The sequence below is a fragment of the Stegostoma tigrinum genome, chromosome 13 (genome assembly GCF_030684315.1).
Source record: "Stegostoma tigrinum isolate sSteTig4 chromosome 13, sSteTig4.hap1, whole genome shotgun sequence".
Lineage (NCBI taxonomy): Eukaryota > Metazoa > Chordata > Chondrichthyes > Orectolobiformes > Stegostomatidae > Stegostoma > Stegostoma tigrinum.
In genome coordinates this window covers 74252697-74268910 of record NC_081366.1, presented here as the reverse complement: position 1 = coordinate 74268910, position 16214 = coordinate 74252697, and the positions used below count along the sequence as shown (strand labels likewise).

General features: G+C 43.7%; 1 protein-coding gene across 1 annotated transcript in view; it reads left to right on the top strand.

Moving 5' to 3' along the window:
• LOC125458334 (slit homolog 3 protein-like) overlaps nt 1–14054 on the top strand; it is a 623269-nt gene extending 609215 nt beyond the window's left edge. Inside the window, exons 35-36 of the mRNA XM_048543536.2 lie at nt 1288–1493; nt 9302–14054. Of these exons, the coding sequence (XP_048399493.1) occupies nt 1288–1493; nt 9302–9543 (448 nt within the window). The 3' untranslated portion in view covers nt 9544–14054. The remainder of the gene's footprint in view (nt 1–1287; nt 1494–9301) is intronic.
• The last annotated feature ends 2160 nt before the right edge of the window (nt 14055–16214 follow it).

Genomic DNA, 16214 nt, shown 5'->3' with positions numbered 1-16214 from the left:
GGTTAGTTTTCAGACGTTTCGTCACCATTCAGTGAGCCTCCGACGAAGCGCTGGTGTTATCTCCCGCTTTCTATTTAACTGGTTAGGTTTCCTTGGGTTGGTGATGTTATTTCCGGTTCTTTTTCTCAGGGGACGGTAGATTGGCTCCAAATCAATGTGTTTGTTGATGGAGTTCCGGTTGGAATGCCAACCGGAACTCCATCAACAAACACATTGGCTCCAAATCAATCTACCGTCCCCTGAGAAAAAGAACAAGAAATGACATCACCAACCCAAGGACATCTAAACAGATAAATAGAAAGCGGGACTTAACACCAGCGCTTCGTCGGAGGCTCACTGATGGATGTTACCTAGAATGGTGACGAAACGTCTGAAAACTAACCTTTCAGCTCAGTGAGCAAACTCACATCCATTGTTGTGAGACATGACATCCCATTTCTAATTCTGTCACATTTCGTCCCAGTTTTCTGTTTTGTAGCTACTTTTCAGTTCGCTCTGCTCCCTTCCCCTGATTGTCTATGCTATGACCTTTGAGACCTTTCGTTGGCACATTATCAAAAGACTTCTCGCAGATACATTTCAGTACAGTCCTCCACACGATCGCTTCCAATCTTCACCACCGCACCTCATCTTTTAACCCATCAATATATTTTATAGTCTTCCCGAGATTCCCCAGAGAGCAGGCCAAAGACTGAACTCTTTCCACCCAAAACGAGGAAGGACTGTAATGTTGAAATTTTAACTTTATTTCTTCTTAAACTAAGAACAATGGCAATGCTTTATTTTTAACTTTGTCTATGTTACTGCTTGTTCCTAGGTTTTGTGTCTGGGTGCCTAAGATGGTACGATGTGTGGCGAAATTGTTCACTTTTCACTGCACTCCTGTATGTCTGTATTTGAGTACACGTGATAATAAAGTTTAAAACAAGTCAGATACTGCATCCACTGCACTGACCTTGTCCATTTTCCACCAAAGCATGCAACAAGATTCACGTGACCTACCTTTTTGCCTAATTCTGACTCTAAACATGGAGTTTCTGCATCTTCTGGCAAATATTCTGACACATGATCCACATGAAACTAAGTGTCCCAGTGATCACTGCAATGATTCAACACAGTTTGTCATTGAAAATCTCCACTATTTGTGTCTTATACACTGCTCCGTAATATTTTGGGTCTCATCATTCCCTAGCGATATCAGATTTGTTTAGATGTTGAATGCTGCCAGATTTATTTGCGGGGGACCAAGTTAAGTTCATTGGTAACTTCACTTATCTCACCTTCCAGGTGTGTTCACGGGACCTGTGTAGTGTCTGACTTTGCATACCGCTGTCTGTGCAAGGAAGGCTATGTTGGCAGACTCTGCGACAAAGGTCAACTGATGGACAACTGTCAGAACCTGAAGTGTGGCCACGGCCACTGTAAGATCTCCGGGCAAGGGGAGCCATATTGTGAGTGTAACACCAACTTTACTGGAGAAACGTGCCAAACAGGTAAGGAAAGAGAAAGGGCGTTGACTCTTCAAGCTTCACAACATGCTCAGAGATCTCTGGATGGCCTTGACCACCCGATGAGGCTCGTCTGCTGCCTCGGTTTGAGAAGGCCCACCATGTTTCCTGCCAATTGAGCACATGACAGGCTAGCAGTGGGCCTTTCCCTAGAGTCAAGGATGACAGGGACAAGGACCCAGCCCACTGAGACCTACCAGCCAATTAAACAGCCAATCAAAAAGAGGCAGCTATTCTATACTCAGTGGTGCCACTGGAGGATTAGTGGTTACTGTCAGTACATCGCCCACCCAAGGCTTCAGGGGCCTCTGCCCATTTGGGAGAAATAGCGGGAAGGGGTTTTGGAGTCGGGGGGGGGGTGTGGTGGAGTGGGAGAGGGAGTTGGGCAGGTAGATGATTCTGGTGAGTAGGAAGTGGGGGGTGGTGCTGGCTGTCACTCGCAGTCACCCCACCCCGAGACATTACAATGGTACATGCCTTGGTTGGACAACCAAGTGCCTGACAATGAGGGACCTGAGCCTTTTCCCCCTATCCCAGGTCCTTCCTAGGTTCAGAGGGCAAACATACCAAGGTTTGTTTGTCCTCATGGGTTCAGTTCCAATGAATCCCCTGAGTAGACTTCATTTTCACACTTAATGGCCTGTGTTGGTTGCAGGGCCTTCCTGTGATGGACTGACTCAGGGGTAAAGGCTGGAAAGAGGCAGAGATCCCATCCTGTTTTGTCTGGCCCATTAATTGTTAACTCACAGTCATGGTGGGGCAAGGCACATAATTCCATCTCTTTTCTGGTGAATTGACCAACACTTCACCCAATGTCAACGTCGCATTTTTACTGTTGGTAATTGCAAAGCCGTCAACATTTATCCCAATATTTCGTGCCACTAACCATAACTGACTGGACCTTGAACCAGATCAGTAATTAAGGGAGGTAGAGTGTAGTATTTATAAGGACCTCACACACTCCTACAGCGAGCCCATAATCCACCCCGTTTCTCGGGAAGACTAAGAGTGAGCAATCCTCGGTTTCACACCATTCTGCACTCCCCACTTGCTTATGACTTCACTGGCTTTGCTAACAGCTGTCATTCTACCAACTTTATCTTGTTTGTATCCATATAAAAATTCACCTGCCACTCATCTTCATTTCTCCAGGACCTTGTAGACACAGCTAAAATATTTACCAAAGCAGAGATTGTAACTTTCAGAAGGGCTGAACGATCTGGGTATCTTTTCTGTAGGAAAGAGAAGGCTGAGGGGTGACTTAATGCAGAGCTTTTAAATTATGTGAATGGGTCCGTTAGGATAATGTGGAGAGGATACTTCCAGAAATAGGGATATCTGAAAACTCCAATGAGGAATTCAGGAGAATTTCTTCACCAAAGAATATTTTAACGTGAAGCACACTAACACATGGATTCTTTGCAGGTGAGTAACATAACAGAAAGTTCAATTAGCATATGAGAATGGAAGGAATTGTAATGCATTAGCACCAGCATTAAACTGACCACAGTATGTGCTGTGCATTCTGTGTGGTAATACTATAAGTAGAAATGAGGAGTGTTTAAATGTTTGCCCTTAAATCTGAGCAGTCTCACTCATGAAGCCCATTGTTTTATCTTCCTGTCCTGATTCTTCCTCCCCAGCTGATTCTGTTTGAATGCCCCTCGCCTTTTCACTTCAGGAAAAGATGTTATCATGTATCTATTGACCTTACCTCATCAGCTTATTCATCCCAGACTCCTGTTGTGCTCGGTTAGCATTGGATGGTTGCAGGCTTATCGAGGTGTAAACTCATTCCTTTAGTTTAGACCCAGGAAGCCTTGCAAGCTGCATTTAAAGGAACTTTTCAAACCTTAAAAATGAGGCTGGGTACGCTGGGTGTATTTTCACTGGAGTGTAGGGGTTTGAAAGGTGACCTTACAGAGGTTTATAAAATCATGAGGGGTTTAGATAGGGTTAATAGTAGGTATCTTCTCCCATGGATGGGGAATTTCAAGACTAGGGGGCACATTTTTCAGGTGAGAGGAAAGAGATTTTAAAAAGACATGGACACATTTTTTTTACGCACAGAGTGGTTCGCGTGTGGAATGAACTTCCTGAAGAAGTGTTGGATGTGGGCATAGTTATAGCGTTTAAAACACATTGTGATAAGTACATGAATAGGAATGGTTTGGAGGGATATGGGCTTGGAATTATGTTTGGCATGGACTGGTTGGACCAGTTTCCGTGTTGTATGACTCTATGAGCCGGTGATGAGAAATAGCTGGAATCTTGCGCACTGGCAGAATTCCCACTAATGGGCAACAGCTCCACCCACAAGGATGACCAAATTTTCCAAGGTCACATTGAAATTACCAGCACAACTGCAGAGAGCATGCTCACTGCCACTGCTGGGCAGAGCTGGGAGTGGGGTTTCGGTGCGGAGAAAAGAAAAAGGTAGAGGATGCAAGTCGAGAGGGAGAGGTGTGGGGTGACAGATAGCCCAGGATATCTCAGCTGGCAACAGAGTGAGGATCAGTGCAGTGACATCCTCTGTCCATGTGCAAATACGTACTCTGTCAGAGAAGTCAGCAGTGCCAACTAAACACACATGGGCAGCAGCCATCTTGGAACTGGCGCTTCAAAAGCTTTGGGAAAACGGGATGATTGACATGTCACTGACGAGTGGCAGGGGCCTGAGAGCGGGGCAAATGAAGTAGGCAGTCATGTGATAGCATCTCTGAGAATACTTCCAACCAGAGTTGGCAACCCTGTATAAACAGCTTTCTCCTCTTTCCTCAGTATTTCAGCAAAATGACCCACATAGCTCACCTTTTCTTACAGAGCGACGCACAGATTGAAAGCTTAACTTGACAGATGCAATACATTAGGTCTATGACCATTGCTTTTAAAACTGACAAACAACAGTACTCCTGTCTACCTCCCATTGTCTCATCTCTGTTGAGCACCTTATTTTTTTTTCCATGTGTGTGTTTAAGACTCAATGATCGGCAGCAGGTTTAGGCTACAGGTTGGGAATTCCGACAGACCTTTTCTCAGGATTTTGTCAGGAAATGCCGAGCATTTAGGGGAGATGGTGACTTGCTGATAATGCCTCTGGTCTGTTAACCCAGAGACATGGGTTCAAATCCTGCCACAGTAATTGGTACAAATTAAATTCACAGTCAGAGAGATGTACAGCATGGAAACAGACTCTTCAGACCAACTCATTCATGCTGACCAGATATCCTAAATTATTCTAGTCCCATTTGCTACCATGTGACCCATATCTGTCTAAATCCTTCCTATTCATATACTCATCCTGATCCCTTTTACATGCTGTAATTGTACCAGCCTCCACCACTTCCTCTGGCCATTCATTCCATCCACGCACCACCCTCTGCATGAAAGAGTTACCCCTGGGTCCCTTTTATATCTTTCCCCTCTCACCCTAAACCTGTGCCCTCTAGTTTTGGACTCCCCAACCCCAGGGAAAAGACCTGGGCTCTTCAGTCTATCCATGCCCCTCATGATAATTTATAAGCCTCTATAATGTCACCCCTCTACATCCAAAGCACCAGGGAAAATAGCCCCATGCTAATCAGCCTTTCCCTATAGCCCAAACACTCCAAACCTGGCAACGTTCTTGTAAATCTTTTCTGAACCCTTTCAAGTTTCACAACATCCTTCCTGTAGCAGGGAGACCAAAATTGCACACAGTATTCTAAAAGTGGCCTAACCAGCCACAACATGACCTCCCAACTCCTATACGCAAAGCACTGACCAATAAAGGCAAGCGTACCAAAATCTATCTTCACTATCCTGTCTACCTGTGACTGTACTTTCAAGGAACTATGAACCTGCATTCCAAGGTCTCTTTGTTTTGTCACACTGTCCAGGACCTTGCCATTAAGTGTATAAGGCCCACCCAGATTTGTCTTTCCAAAATGCGGCACCTTACATTTCTGTAAAGTAAACTCCATCTGCCACTCCTCAGCCCATTGGCTCATCTGAGCAAGATCCCATTGTACTCTGACGCAACCATCTTTGATGCCTACTACGCCTCCAAGTTTGGTGTCATCAGCAAACTTACTAACTAAAGCTCCTATGTTCACATCATAATTGTTTATATAAATGATGAAAAGCAGTGGACCCAGCACTGATCCTTGTGGCATACTGCTAGCTGCAGGTCTCCAGTCTGAAAAGCACCACCGCCCTCTTTCTTCTTCCTTCATGCCAGTTCTGTATCCAAATGGCTAGTTCTCCCTGTATTCAGTGTGATCAACTCTTGCTAACCTGTCCACCATGTGAAACCTTGTAGAACACCTTACTGAAGTTCATATACATCACAGCAGGCCAAGTAGCATCATAGGAGCAGGAATGCTGACGTTTCGGGCCTAGATGAAGGATCTAGGCCCGAAACGTCAGCCTTCCTGCTCCTATGATGCTGCTTGGCCTGCTGTGTTCATCCAGCTCCACACCTTGTTATCTCGGATTCTCCAGCATCTGCAGTTCCTGTTATCTCTTTCATATATATCATGCTCACTGCTCTGCCCTCATCAGTCTTCTTTGTTACTTCTACAAAAAACTGAAGCGAGTTAGTGAGACACAATTTCCCACCCTCCAGTCTTCCGGCATCTCACCTGTGGCTATCGATGATACAAATATCTCAGCAAGGGGCCCAGCAAACACTTCCCTAGCTTCCCACAAACTTCTAGGGACACCTGATCAGATCCCAGAGATTTATCCACCTTTATGCAAATTAAGACATCCAGTACCTCATTCTCTGTAATATGGACACTTTTCAAGATGTTAAACCATAAGACATAGGAGTGGAAGTAAGGCCATTCGGCCCATCAAGTCCACTCTGCCATTTAAATCATGGCTGATGGGCATTTCAACTCCACTTCCCTGCACTCTCCCCGTAGCCTTTGATTCCTTCTGAGATCAAGAATTTGTCGATCTCTGCCTTGAAGGCATCCAACGTCCCAGCCTCCACTGCACTCCGCGGCAATGAATTCCACAAGCCCACCACTCTCTGGCTGAAGAAATGTCATCTCATTTCCGTTTTAAATTGACCCCCTCTAATTTTAAGGCTGTGCCCACGGGTCCTAGTCTCCCCGCCTAATGGAAACAACTTCCTAGCGTCCACCCCTTCTAACCCATGCATTATCTTGTAAAAGTTGCTATTTATTTCCCCTTGTTCTACATTTCCATATCCTTCCCCACAGTAAACACTGATGCAAAACACTTCTTTAGTATCTCCCCCCATCTCCTGCAGTTCCACACATAGGCAGCCTCGCTGACGTTTAAAGGGCCCTATTCTCTCCCTAGTTACTCTTTTCTCCTTAATGTATTTGTAGAATCCCTTTGGATTCTCCTTAACTCTATATGTTAAAGCTATCTCAAGTCCCCATTTTGCCCTCCTGATTTCCTTTTCAAGTACAATCCAACTAATAAATTCTTGAAATGAAAGCGAATCTTGACCATGGCATTTATGAAACGAGGGCTGTCTGATTCACCAGTGCTGTTCAGAGAAAGATATCTGTTGTCCTTACCTGGTCAAGCCTGCATTTGACTCCATGCCTGCAGCAACATGGTTGACCTGTCCCTGTCCTCTGAAACGGCCAAACACATCATTCAGTTTAAGGGTGAGTAGGGCATCAAATACTGGCCTTGCCACAAAACAATGAATTTTTTTGAAAAATATTTAATTAAATTCCGAGCAGTGTTGCACAATATCTACCTTTTTAGTTGGAGAGAAAATCTTTTTTCTCCTGGTATGCAAGCAAATATTGTTTTGTGAACTGCCTATAAACAAAATGACATTAGAGTTGAAAGGGCTAGTGCATACCCATTAGAAAGAGTCCAGTCTGTTGCGTGTGGTGAGACTATTGGGCAAAATTCATAACGCTGCCTCTATAAAGCATTTACCACTTTGATACATTGCAGCCAGAAAGGTTCCAGTGAATCTGCTGTGCATTTACTCATTCAGTTCAGTGGAATTAAATGGACTGCAAGGATAGGGCTGAGGGGAGTGGGATACAGAGAGAGTGAGTGACAAATATTGCAACTCCTGTCTCGCACCTCTCAGCCCTGGAATGTTCAAAGAGCTGGAAGATAAAATCCAGGCAGTTAATTTCTGAAATCCTTTCTCTTTGAATGCAGGCAGCCACTTAATGGTGAATGTCCTCAGCACTGAGTAGAATCATAGAATCCCTACAGTGTGGAAACAAGCCCTTTGGCCCAACAAGTCCACACCGACTCTCCAAACATCTCACCCAGACCCATCCCCCTAACCTACACATCCCTGAACACTGCGGGCAATTTAACACGGCCAATCCACCTAGCCTGCACATCTTTGGGCTGTGGGAGGAAACCCACGCAGACACGGGGAAAATGTATTAACAGTTCTGAGGAAGGGTCACCAGACCCGAAATGTTAAATCTTGACCTCTCTGCACCAATGCTGCCAGACCTGCTGAGCTACTCCAGCGACTTCTGTTTTTACAGCATCGGCAGTTCGTTTAGTTTTAATTTAGCCATAGGAAATGCAGGGTTTCAGGGACAGGGCAGGGGCGTTGTGTGGGGGTGGGATGCTGTTCAGAGGTTCGCAGTGGTCTCGATGGACCTGCTGTCACACTTGTAGGGATTCTATGATTTGTCTATCTTAAATTCAACTTTAACACACTTCATTTAGCTTCACTGTACTATAACCTAAATCACATGTAACCCTAACTCTAACTCTAACTCGACTAGTTTTGTTTGAAACAACTATTACCCCAATTCGAGTGAAGTGGTCAACATTTGCTCTCAATGGAGGCCCTGCCTCGTGGTTCTTTGTCTGCTCTGAAGATAACTTAAGGGCACACATTTTTCAGGTGTTGGTCTCAAGGGCTCCTCTTGTTAAATCCTTTGTGCTGGCAACTTTGATCCCAAAGTGTGCCCACTTTCCAGAAACTTCCCTCGCACTCAACCAATGAATTGACCAAACCTGGTAATATTGTTCAGTTTCAGCCAATGGAGTTCACTGGTTAACAGCTCCCAAAACATTTCAGCCAAGTTGTAAACATCCGCAACCCATGCTCATATAAGGTGACATGGTGCCAGTATGTCAAGGAGGCAGCACGGTGACACAGACGCAGTTAGCACTGCAGCCTCACAGCACCAGGGATCTTGGTTTGAGTCCAACCTCGAGCGACTGCCTGCATGGAGTTTGCACATTCTCCCCGTGTCTGTGTGAGTTTCCTCCCTCAGTCCAAAGATGTGCTGGTTAGGTGGGTTGGCCATGCTATAGTGCCCAGGGAGGTGAAGCTAAGTGCATTAGGCATGGGGAAAAGTGCAGGGATGGGGTAGGACCCTGGATGGGATGCCCTTCAGAGGTGTGGCATGGATTTGATGGGCTGAATGGCCTGCCCCCACACTGTAGGGATTCTATTACCACAGGAAACTGCAGGTCACAGCTTACAGAATAAGTCATGACTGCAGTTTAACAGAGTTTAAACTAGCTTGACCAAAATTCCCAGTGTGCTGTTAACCAATCTTGTAGCCATTTCTTCTGCTGACCACTGGAACACTCCAACTCTAGTACCTTTGAGCCAGCCAATGTCTGAACTTCACTTGAACAAGTTTGTGAAGTCAGCCCAAGTCTTTTCCATAGAAGCAGAATTCCCTGGGAAATGGATAGCATCCTAACATGTAACCTACTTGCTGTCTTGGAAGTATGATCCCTGGTCCCCTCAGGTAAAGGCGTTTGAAGCTAGCTACCTCGGGAAACGCAATCCTGATGGTTACCTCTCCTCTTCCATTTCGCAGAGCTCCTTTGTCAAAAGGAAATGATCCGGGATGTCTATCGCAAGCAGCAAGGCTATGCCTCATGCCAGACCACAGTCAAAGTCCCTCGACTGGAATGCAAGGGGAGCTGTGCCAATGGAGAGTGCTGTGTGCCCCTACGTAGCAAGCGACGGAAATATGTCTTCCAGTGTACAGATGGCTCCTCATTTGTGGAAGACGTGGAGCGGGTTGTTGACTGCGGCTGTGGGAGTTGTTCATCGTAGGGGTCCCAAAATGGGAAGCGGAGGCTTAACCAACAGCATGTGCCTGTGACAAGTATTGAACCCTTTAACTCTCGTAGTGGACCAAAAGAAATGGAAATATATTGTAAGATAACAAATAGAACCTATTTTTATTATTAAGAAAAGGACTATTTTCTTCAGGTATTACTAAAATATATCACATCACCTGGGTATGTATATCATACTTTGATACCTTTGCAAGATTTTTATTTTCTGTTTTATTAACCTGACAGAGATGTTCTGGGAAAAGCTTGCTCGTTTGGTTGATGTGAAAGTGTTTGAAAGACCTGTTGTATTGCTGTCCACCTGACTGACAAAGGTAAATAAGAAGTTCAAAGCTTTTGAAGAAAGGAACATCGCTGAACACCAACTGGCTCTTCATTTTACTGTAGCCTCCATCATCTTTGCAGACCTCTGTGTCAAAAGACCTTTCGCATGACCGTCAATACAGTGTAGTCAATACTCTCCAGACCCCCAATAACTTGCAGTCTTGGATTTAGCAATCATAATGCAGGTGAATCTGAGACCGCCAGTGCTCCTGTGTAACTGATAGCAGCTTCTAGCATCCACACTTGCACAGTTAAACAGAAATCCAGAAATTGTCATCAGTGGTTCTTGTGCTTCTCTATGGGTAGCACCATCAAAGTTGCTATGGACCAAGTTTATTATTGACCAACAGGAAAAATATTGGGCTGATCAGGACCTCCACTTTTACACCACTTTCCTTGCTGAAAATGTTGCCATTTTTAACTGCTCTTAACATTTCGAAATTATTACTGAACAACTATGGTCCTGAAACACATTTCCTATTTGTCAATATCAAAATTTTATGATGTTTGGAAAACTGTGACATTTTGACTTGATCCCAAGTGTCTGTCTCAAACTTTATTTCACTCTTCATGAAGCTACATTTGACAATCACAGATAATTGGTGCTTTTACCTTCCTGACTTAACGTCTGTGGGAATTCTCCAAAGCAATTCATCACTTGTCCTGGTTAATTGCAGAACACTTGGAGATTGTCTTAACTTGATGTTGTAGGCCAGACCAGACCCCCTCAATATGTATAGACCCTAACTTGTTCTTACTTTAAAGGTAAGTGTCAGGCATTGCATGCCAGATGCAATGCAACTGGCCAACTGCATGACATTAAGCAAAACACAATTTATTCAAACCCTATAGTTAAAACACAACAAAAGAAAGAAGAAGGCGTGAAACATCAGCTTTCCTACTCCTCTGATGCTGCCTGGCCTGCTGTGTTCATCCAGCTGTACATCTCGCTATCTCTGATAAAAGAAAAAAGAAGTGGGATTACTTAACTTTGCTTGAAAACTTAACAGAATGATAGATACAGTAACTATTACTAATTAACTGTTCCAATATAGTAACATCCCATAAACACACCCTTGGCAAAAGGCAAATTCAGAAAACGGAATTTTGCTACACGCAATCCAGCAGCCCAGGAACAGAACCCATAGCTTTTGGCTGTGATTGAGAGAGGAGAGAGAAAAGAAAAGTTTCCATTTCTTCAAGCCCACAATGACAACTGCTGGTGAAGACTAAACGGTAAAAATCCCTGGTTCTGTGGGTGAGTGCTTGTCCACACCTAGTCAGGCTGCTTCTATTGTTCCAACTTTGAAAAAAACACCCACGGCTTCACAAGTTGTTTATCTTCTCCAGGACTGCTCGGCACCTGTGCCCCACCCCCCCAAGTCTCTGTTTCTCTGTAGAGGAAACAAGGACAAAATACACCCCTTAAAGCCACAGCATCGTGACACTGGGCACTGCAATTAAGTTAATGCTGGAGACAATGGAATCGGTGAGGTTGGGATAACTAGATCGTTGTTGACAGCTTTCTTTGAGGTCAGTGTTACGCAGTGTCTCTTTGCAGATCGGAAAGCACAGGCCATTGTTCACAATAACAATGTGAAACATACAGTAGAAACTCAATAACATGAATACAATACAAAATCCATTACAGATACCCAACAACACGCATATGGTGTGAACCATACTGCAGATATCCAAAAATGAGAAAACGTGTCGAGCATTTGGTAAAGAAACAAAACAACATGTAGACCATAGTACGTGCCCAGTATCCTAGATAACAGGATATAGTTTATCACAGATTCCCAATAACCAAGTGAAAAATATATGTACTCAATTTACACAAGTGGCCTAAACACCGAGCAATATATTGAAGATACCCAATACTCTATTAATATAATGTGGAATACCCTTTTGTTACCTAGCCATGAGTACCATGCAGATATCCAATACCAGATTATAGAATTCCTAAAGTGTGATAGCAGGTCATTCGGCCCATCAAGTCCACACCAACTGTCTGAAGAGTATCCCACCCAGACCCACCCCATCCCTATAACCCTGCATGTCTTATGGCTAATCCACCTGGCCTACGCATCCCTGAACACTGCAGGCAATTTAGCGTGGCCTATCCACCTATAGCCTGCACATCTTTGGACTGTGGGAGGAAACCCACACAGACAGGGGGAGCATGTGCAAACTCCATACAGACAGTCGCCCTGTCTGTGCAGACATTGCACATGCTCCCCCTGTCTGTGGTAGTACCAAACCGCGCCATGAGGTAGCAGTACTCACCACCGAGCACCATGCCACCCTATGAAGATCGATGAAATTCATGGTCAGACTACTGCATGCAGTATCTCAGTTGGTTGCAGAACACTAGAGTTTATAATGAAAATCTCCAGAAATTCAAAATTGATCAGGAAATAAACATACAAACTGATAGGGCTGCATGAGCCCTGCACGTAGCCCATAGGTCACCATCTGCACATTCCCACATCGGGAGCTGACCCTGCACAAACATCACCTGAGAGACATTTACTCATTATAGTTACAGAGCACAGAAACAGACCCTTTGGCCCAACTCATCCGTGCCGACCAGATATCCTAAATTAATCTAATCCCATTTGCCAGCATTTGGCCCATTGCCCAATAACATTTAATCAAGAGCTTTTCATCTCAAACAAACATAATTAAATGTCTAGACCTCAAGGCTCCTGTCATTGCTAAATGGTCCTCAAGCAGAAAGTAACGTTCCTTTATCCATTAGACAATGTTACCAGACATTAGATCATACTGTTGAGGAAATGCGTATAAAATTTAACTCTGATAACCATAGTACATGCAGTACAGAAGAAAATTATACATCTGAACAGATGTTGGGTTGATTCTTTACTGTGACACCCCAGAGCTGTATAAAACTGCACGGTGTTGTGTGATGCCTGAGCATCTTATTGATATTCTGTCTCATATTGCTGCCCCCAAGATATCTGCTATCTCAGATGTCTCACATGCCAACCCTTGTTCCTATTATCTGCTCTTGAGGATTTGGGTATCTGACATTTAAGCTTCCAGCAGAAGAAGGTTTATTATTTGTCGAGTGTAATTCAGCCGTTTGCACCAACTGATTTACAGAGCATTGAGCATAAATATCTAAGAGGAAGAGCCACACACTGAGAATCACAATATGGTTTTGATGCAAGTGATGGATGACAGCAGGCATTGAACTTTCTTTTGAGAGTCTGACGTGGAAATAAATCACTGGTTGGTCCAAAGAAAAGTTAAACTGCGAGGAATTTCTTTGCTGGTGCCCCATTCTTATTAAATTTCCGATTTAGCATTCCAATAGATGGAAGAACAAACTATACCTGTGCACCACTTTGGTTGCAGTGACAAGACAATGATCAGTCAACAAGGAGATTAGGGTTTTTGGGATGTAGCGCTGTCTATCAGATAATTTCCATTGACATAACACACCACAACCTCTCTATGTCCAAATATTGCTCAGGCAGCGCTCAATCTGTCAGAGATTTGCATGAGTGGGGCAGTAGATTTACAGAGATTTCTGTACCCACTTCATTAAAAAGTGTAGAGAAATCTGAGAGAGAAGGCAAATGACTTGTATTGACATAAAAATCCAATCAGTAGCAACTGCACTTAACCTAGTGCCTTACATTTAGCCCATTAGCTTAAGTATTTACCTAAGTGCAATGTGTGTCAATTTTTGCTGCATTGATCTAAGTGCCTTATACCTTAACCTGAGGGAAAGTCTTAGCATCAACCTGATGCCTAATTAACCTGAGAGATCTTACAGTCAACCCCATGCCTTACACATTAACCTGAAAGTGTCACAATGCCTTATGCCCTAACATATGGACCCTACAATCCACCCAATGCCTTATGCATTAAAATGAGGACTTACAGTCAACCTTGTGCCTTAAACATTAACCCAAGAGCTGTAAACTCAAGAGGATGCCTTACATATTGAGTATTTTCCTTCAGAACATCCCAAATACACTGAAGGGTATCTGATGCTCACGGCTATCTCACTCTACAGTACTGAAGCCAATGGACTGTGATATGTTACTCCCTGTGAACTCAATATTATAGACAGAGATAACAAGGTGTAGAGCTGGATGAACACAGCAGGCCAAGCAGCATAAGAGGAACAGGAAGGATGACATTTTGGGCCTAGACCCTTCTTAGGCCCCGAAATATCAGCCTTCCTGCTCCTCTGATGCTGCTTGGCCTGCTGTGTTCATCCAGCTCTACACCTTGTTATCTCAGATTCTCCAGCATCGACAGTTCCTACTATCTCTGAATCAATATTACGCACATCTGATTGCCATTTCCTTTAGCAATTAATCCTTTACATATCAATCCAGTATTTGCGACCGCTCATCGAAATTGCCAAACTGGTATGTTTGGATTTAATACATTCAATGGTACGGGATAAATGCACACCTTGATGTTGCTTCTGCCAGCAGTGAGGGTTCCTTTATGGCTTATACACTATAGGGAAATAAGGTGAGATTTAACACCTTTAGCAATGAAAGCTAGCACCAGTGTGTTAACAGGCTCCAGACAGAACAGCTTCCATTCTGTGTGGAAGCATGGTCAGAAGGAGAGAGGCAAAACGTGAGAGCACATCTGTAATGGATACAAACAACTTAAGTGTGTGCCCATTTATTCTGTCAACAGTGAGAAAGCCTGTGACAGTGGAAATGCTACAGCAAGCCTGACTCCAACTTGATCTCCCTGATCATGTATACAAGGAAATAAACCCCTTGAGCAGTTTACAACTTAGAGGTGTTTAACCCTTTATTCTTTGTTTTACAAAAATATGTACATTTTAATGTTATATATTTTGTGAAAAACTATGTCTTGTACAAAACAATAAATGAAACTGTTTGCACCAAAATAAAATGGACAGATGATCATTTTATTTACTTTCGCTGAGCAGTTGAAGTTTGCAGATAATTCATGCTGGTTTAAAATTATACCTCTTGCTTGATGTTATGGGGTTTAAACATTAAGGGGACACAAAGTTAAAGCTTTTAACTTTGAGCAAGGATACAGGAAATAAACTTCAACAAAGGAAACATCATTTTATACAGCTTGAGATGAGCATGATGATTGACTGGGTCTAGAGATGCTGTTATCTTTGAAGACCATGTAGATAAATTTCAATTGATTGGTCAAGGCGCTGCTGTGGAGATAGAGGTAACAGCAATTGGCTGACTCTATGTCCTCCTTCTGGGACAAGAGTGTAATGTATGGACAAGCTCATTTTGCCTACATAAAACAGGGCCCAGTGTTTTTATGAATGCTTTATTTAATACATCCTATTGACCATTCCCACTGGAGAGCATGCCAATTGTGCTGGCAAACCTCTGAAACAATATATCCAGGAATGGTTGTCATTCTCTTGTTGGAAAGCACGTATTACTTATCTGGATTTGGGTAAGAGTTATGCTGGAACTAAATTTAAAATCATCAGCTGGCCTGCAGTTATCTTTCATTCATTTGTGGAACCTGGGCATCACTGATGGCCAGTGTTTATTGCACGTCCCTAATTGCCCTTCAGAAGGTGGTGTTGGTGAGTTGTTTTCTTGAACTGCTGCAGTCCATATGCTGCAGAATAAACTACTGTGCCATTGTGATGCAGTTGCGAGTGCAAGAAGCTACGCACAGGACCGCGTTTTACGCAGCAAAAAAAAATTGTGTATATTGCTGTCTTTCTCGGATATTTTCCTAATCAACCAGTTCTGAGATGTTACCGTGTACTTTTGGAAAGGTGGGACTTGAATCCAGGTCTTCTGGTTCAGCAGTGGAAGACACTAGCGCCACAAGATTCCTACTGTACCCTTTTCACAAAAAAAAGGGGTTGTAGTGACTGGAACAAGATCTAGGTGGATCCCATTGAGTATGAGATCCCTGATTGGGGATGTTAATCTGGTCCAATCAGGGAGCCCTGGCTGACAGTTAAAAACGGGAGTCTCAGAGAGTCTCCTCACTCTAGGGACTGGCTTTGAGCTGGCTGGTCAGAGCCCACGTACTGTGTGTACATGTATATATAGGGTGAGTTGGTGAAAGGATACCGGCCTCTGTGCAGTTATTTCAGGGGTAATGGTTACAACCAATCTCTGCTGGATCCCTGTGGCAAAGCCTTGTCCAGTCGTAAACTATATCCCCAGTCTTAGGAGTAATATTGACAGATAACTTTTTTGCAGCATCTCCATGCTAACAGCCCAACCAATCAGCATCCTCTTCTGTGCTATATAAAATGATGTTCCTCTTTTACCAGGCTGTTTCTTGCATGCTAGTTCT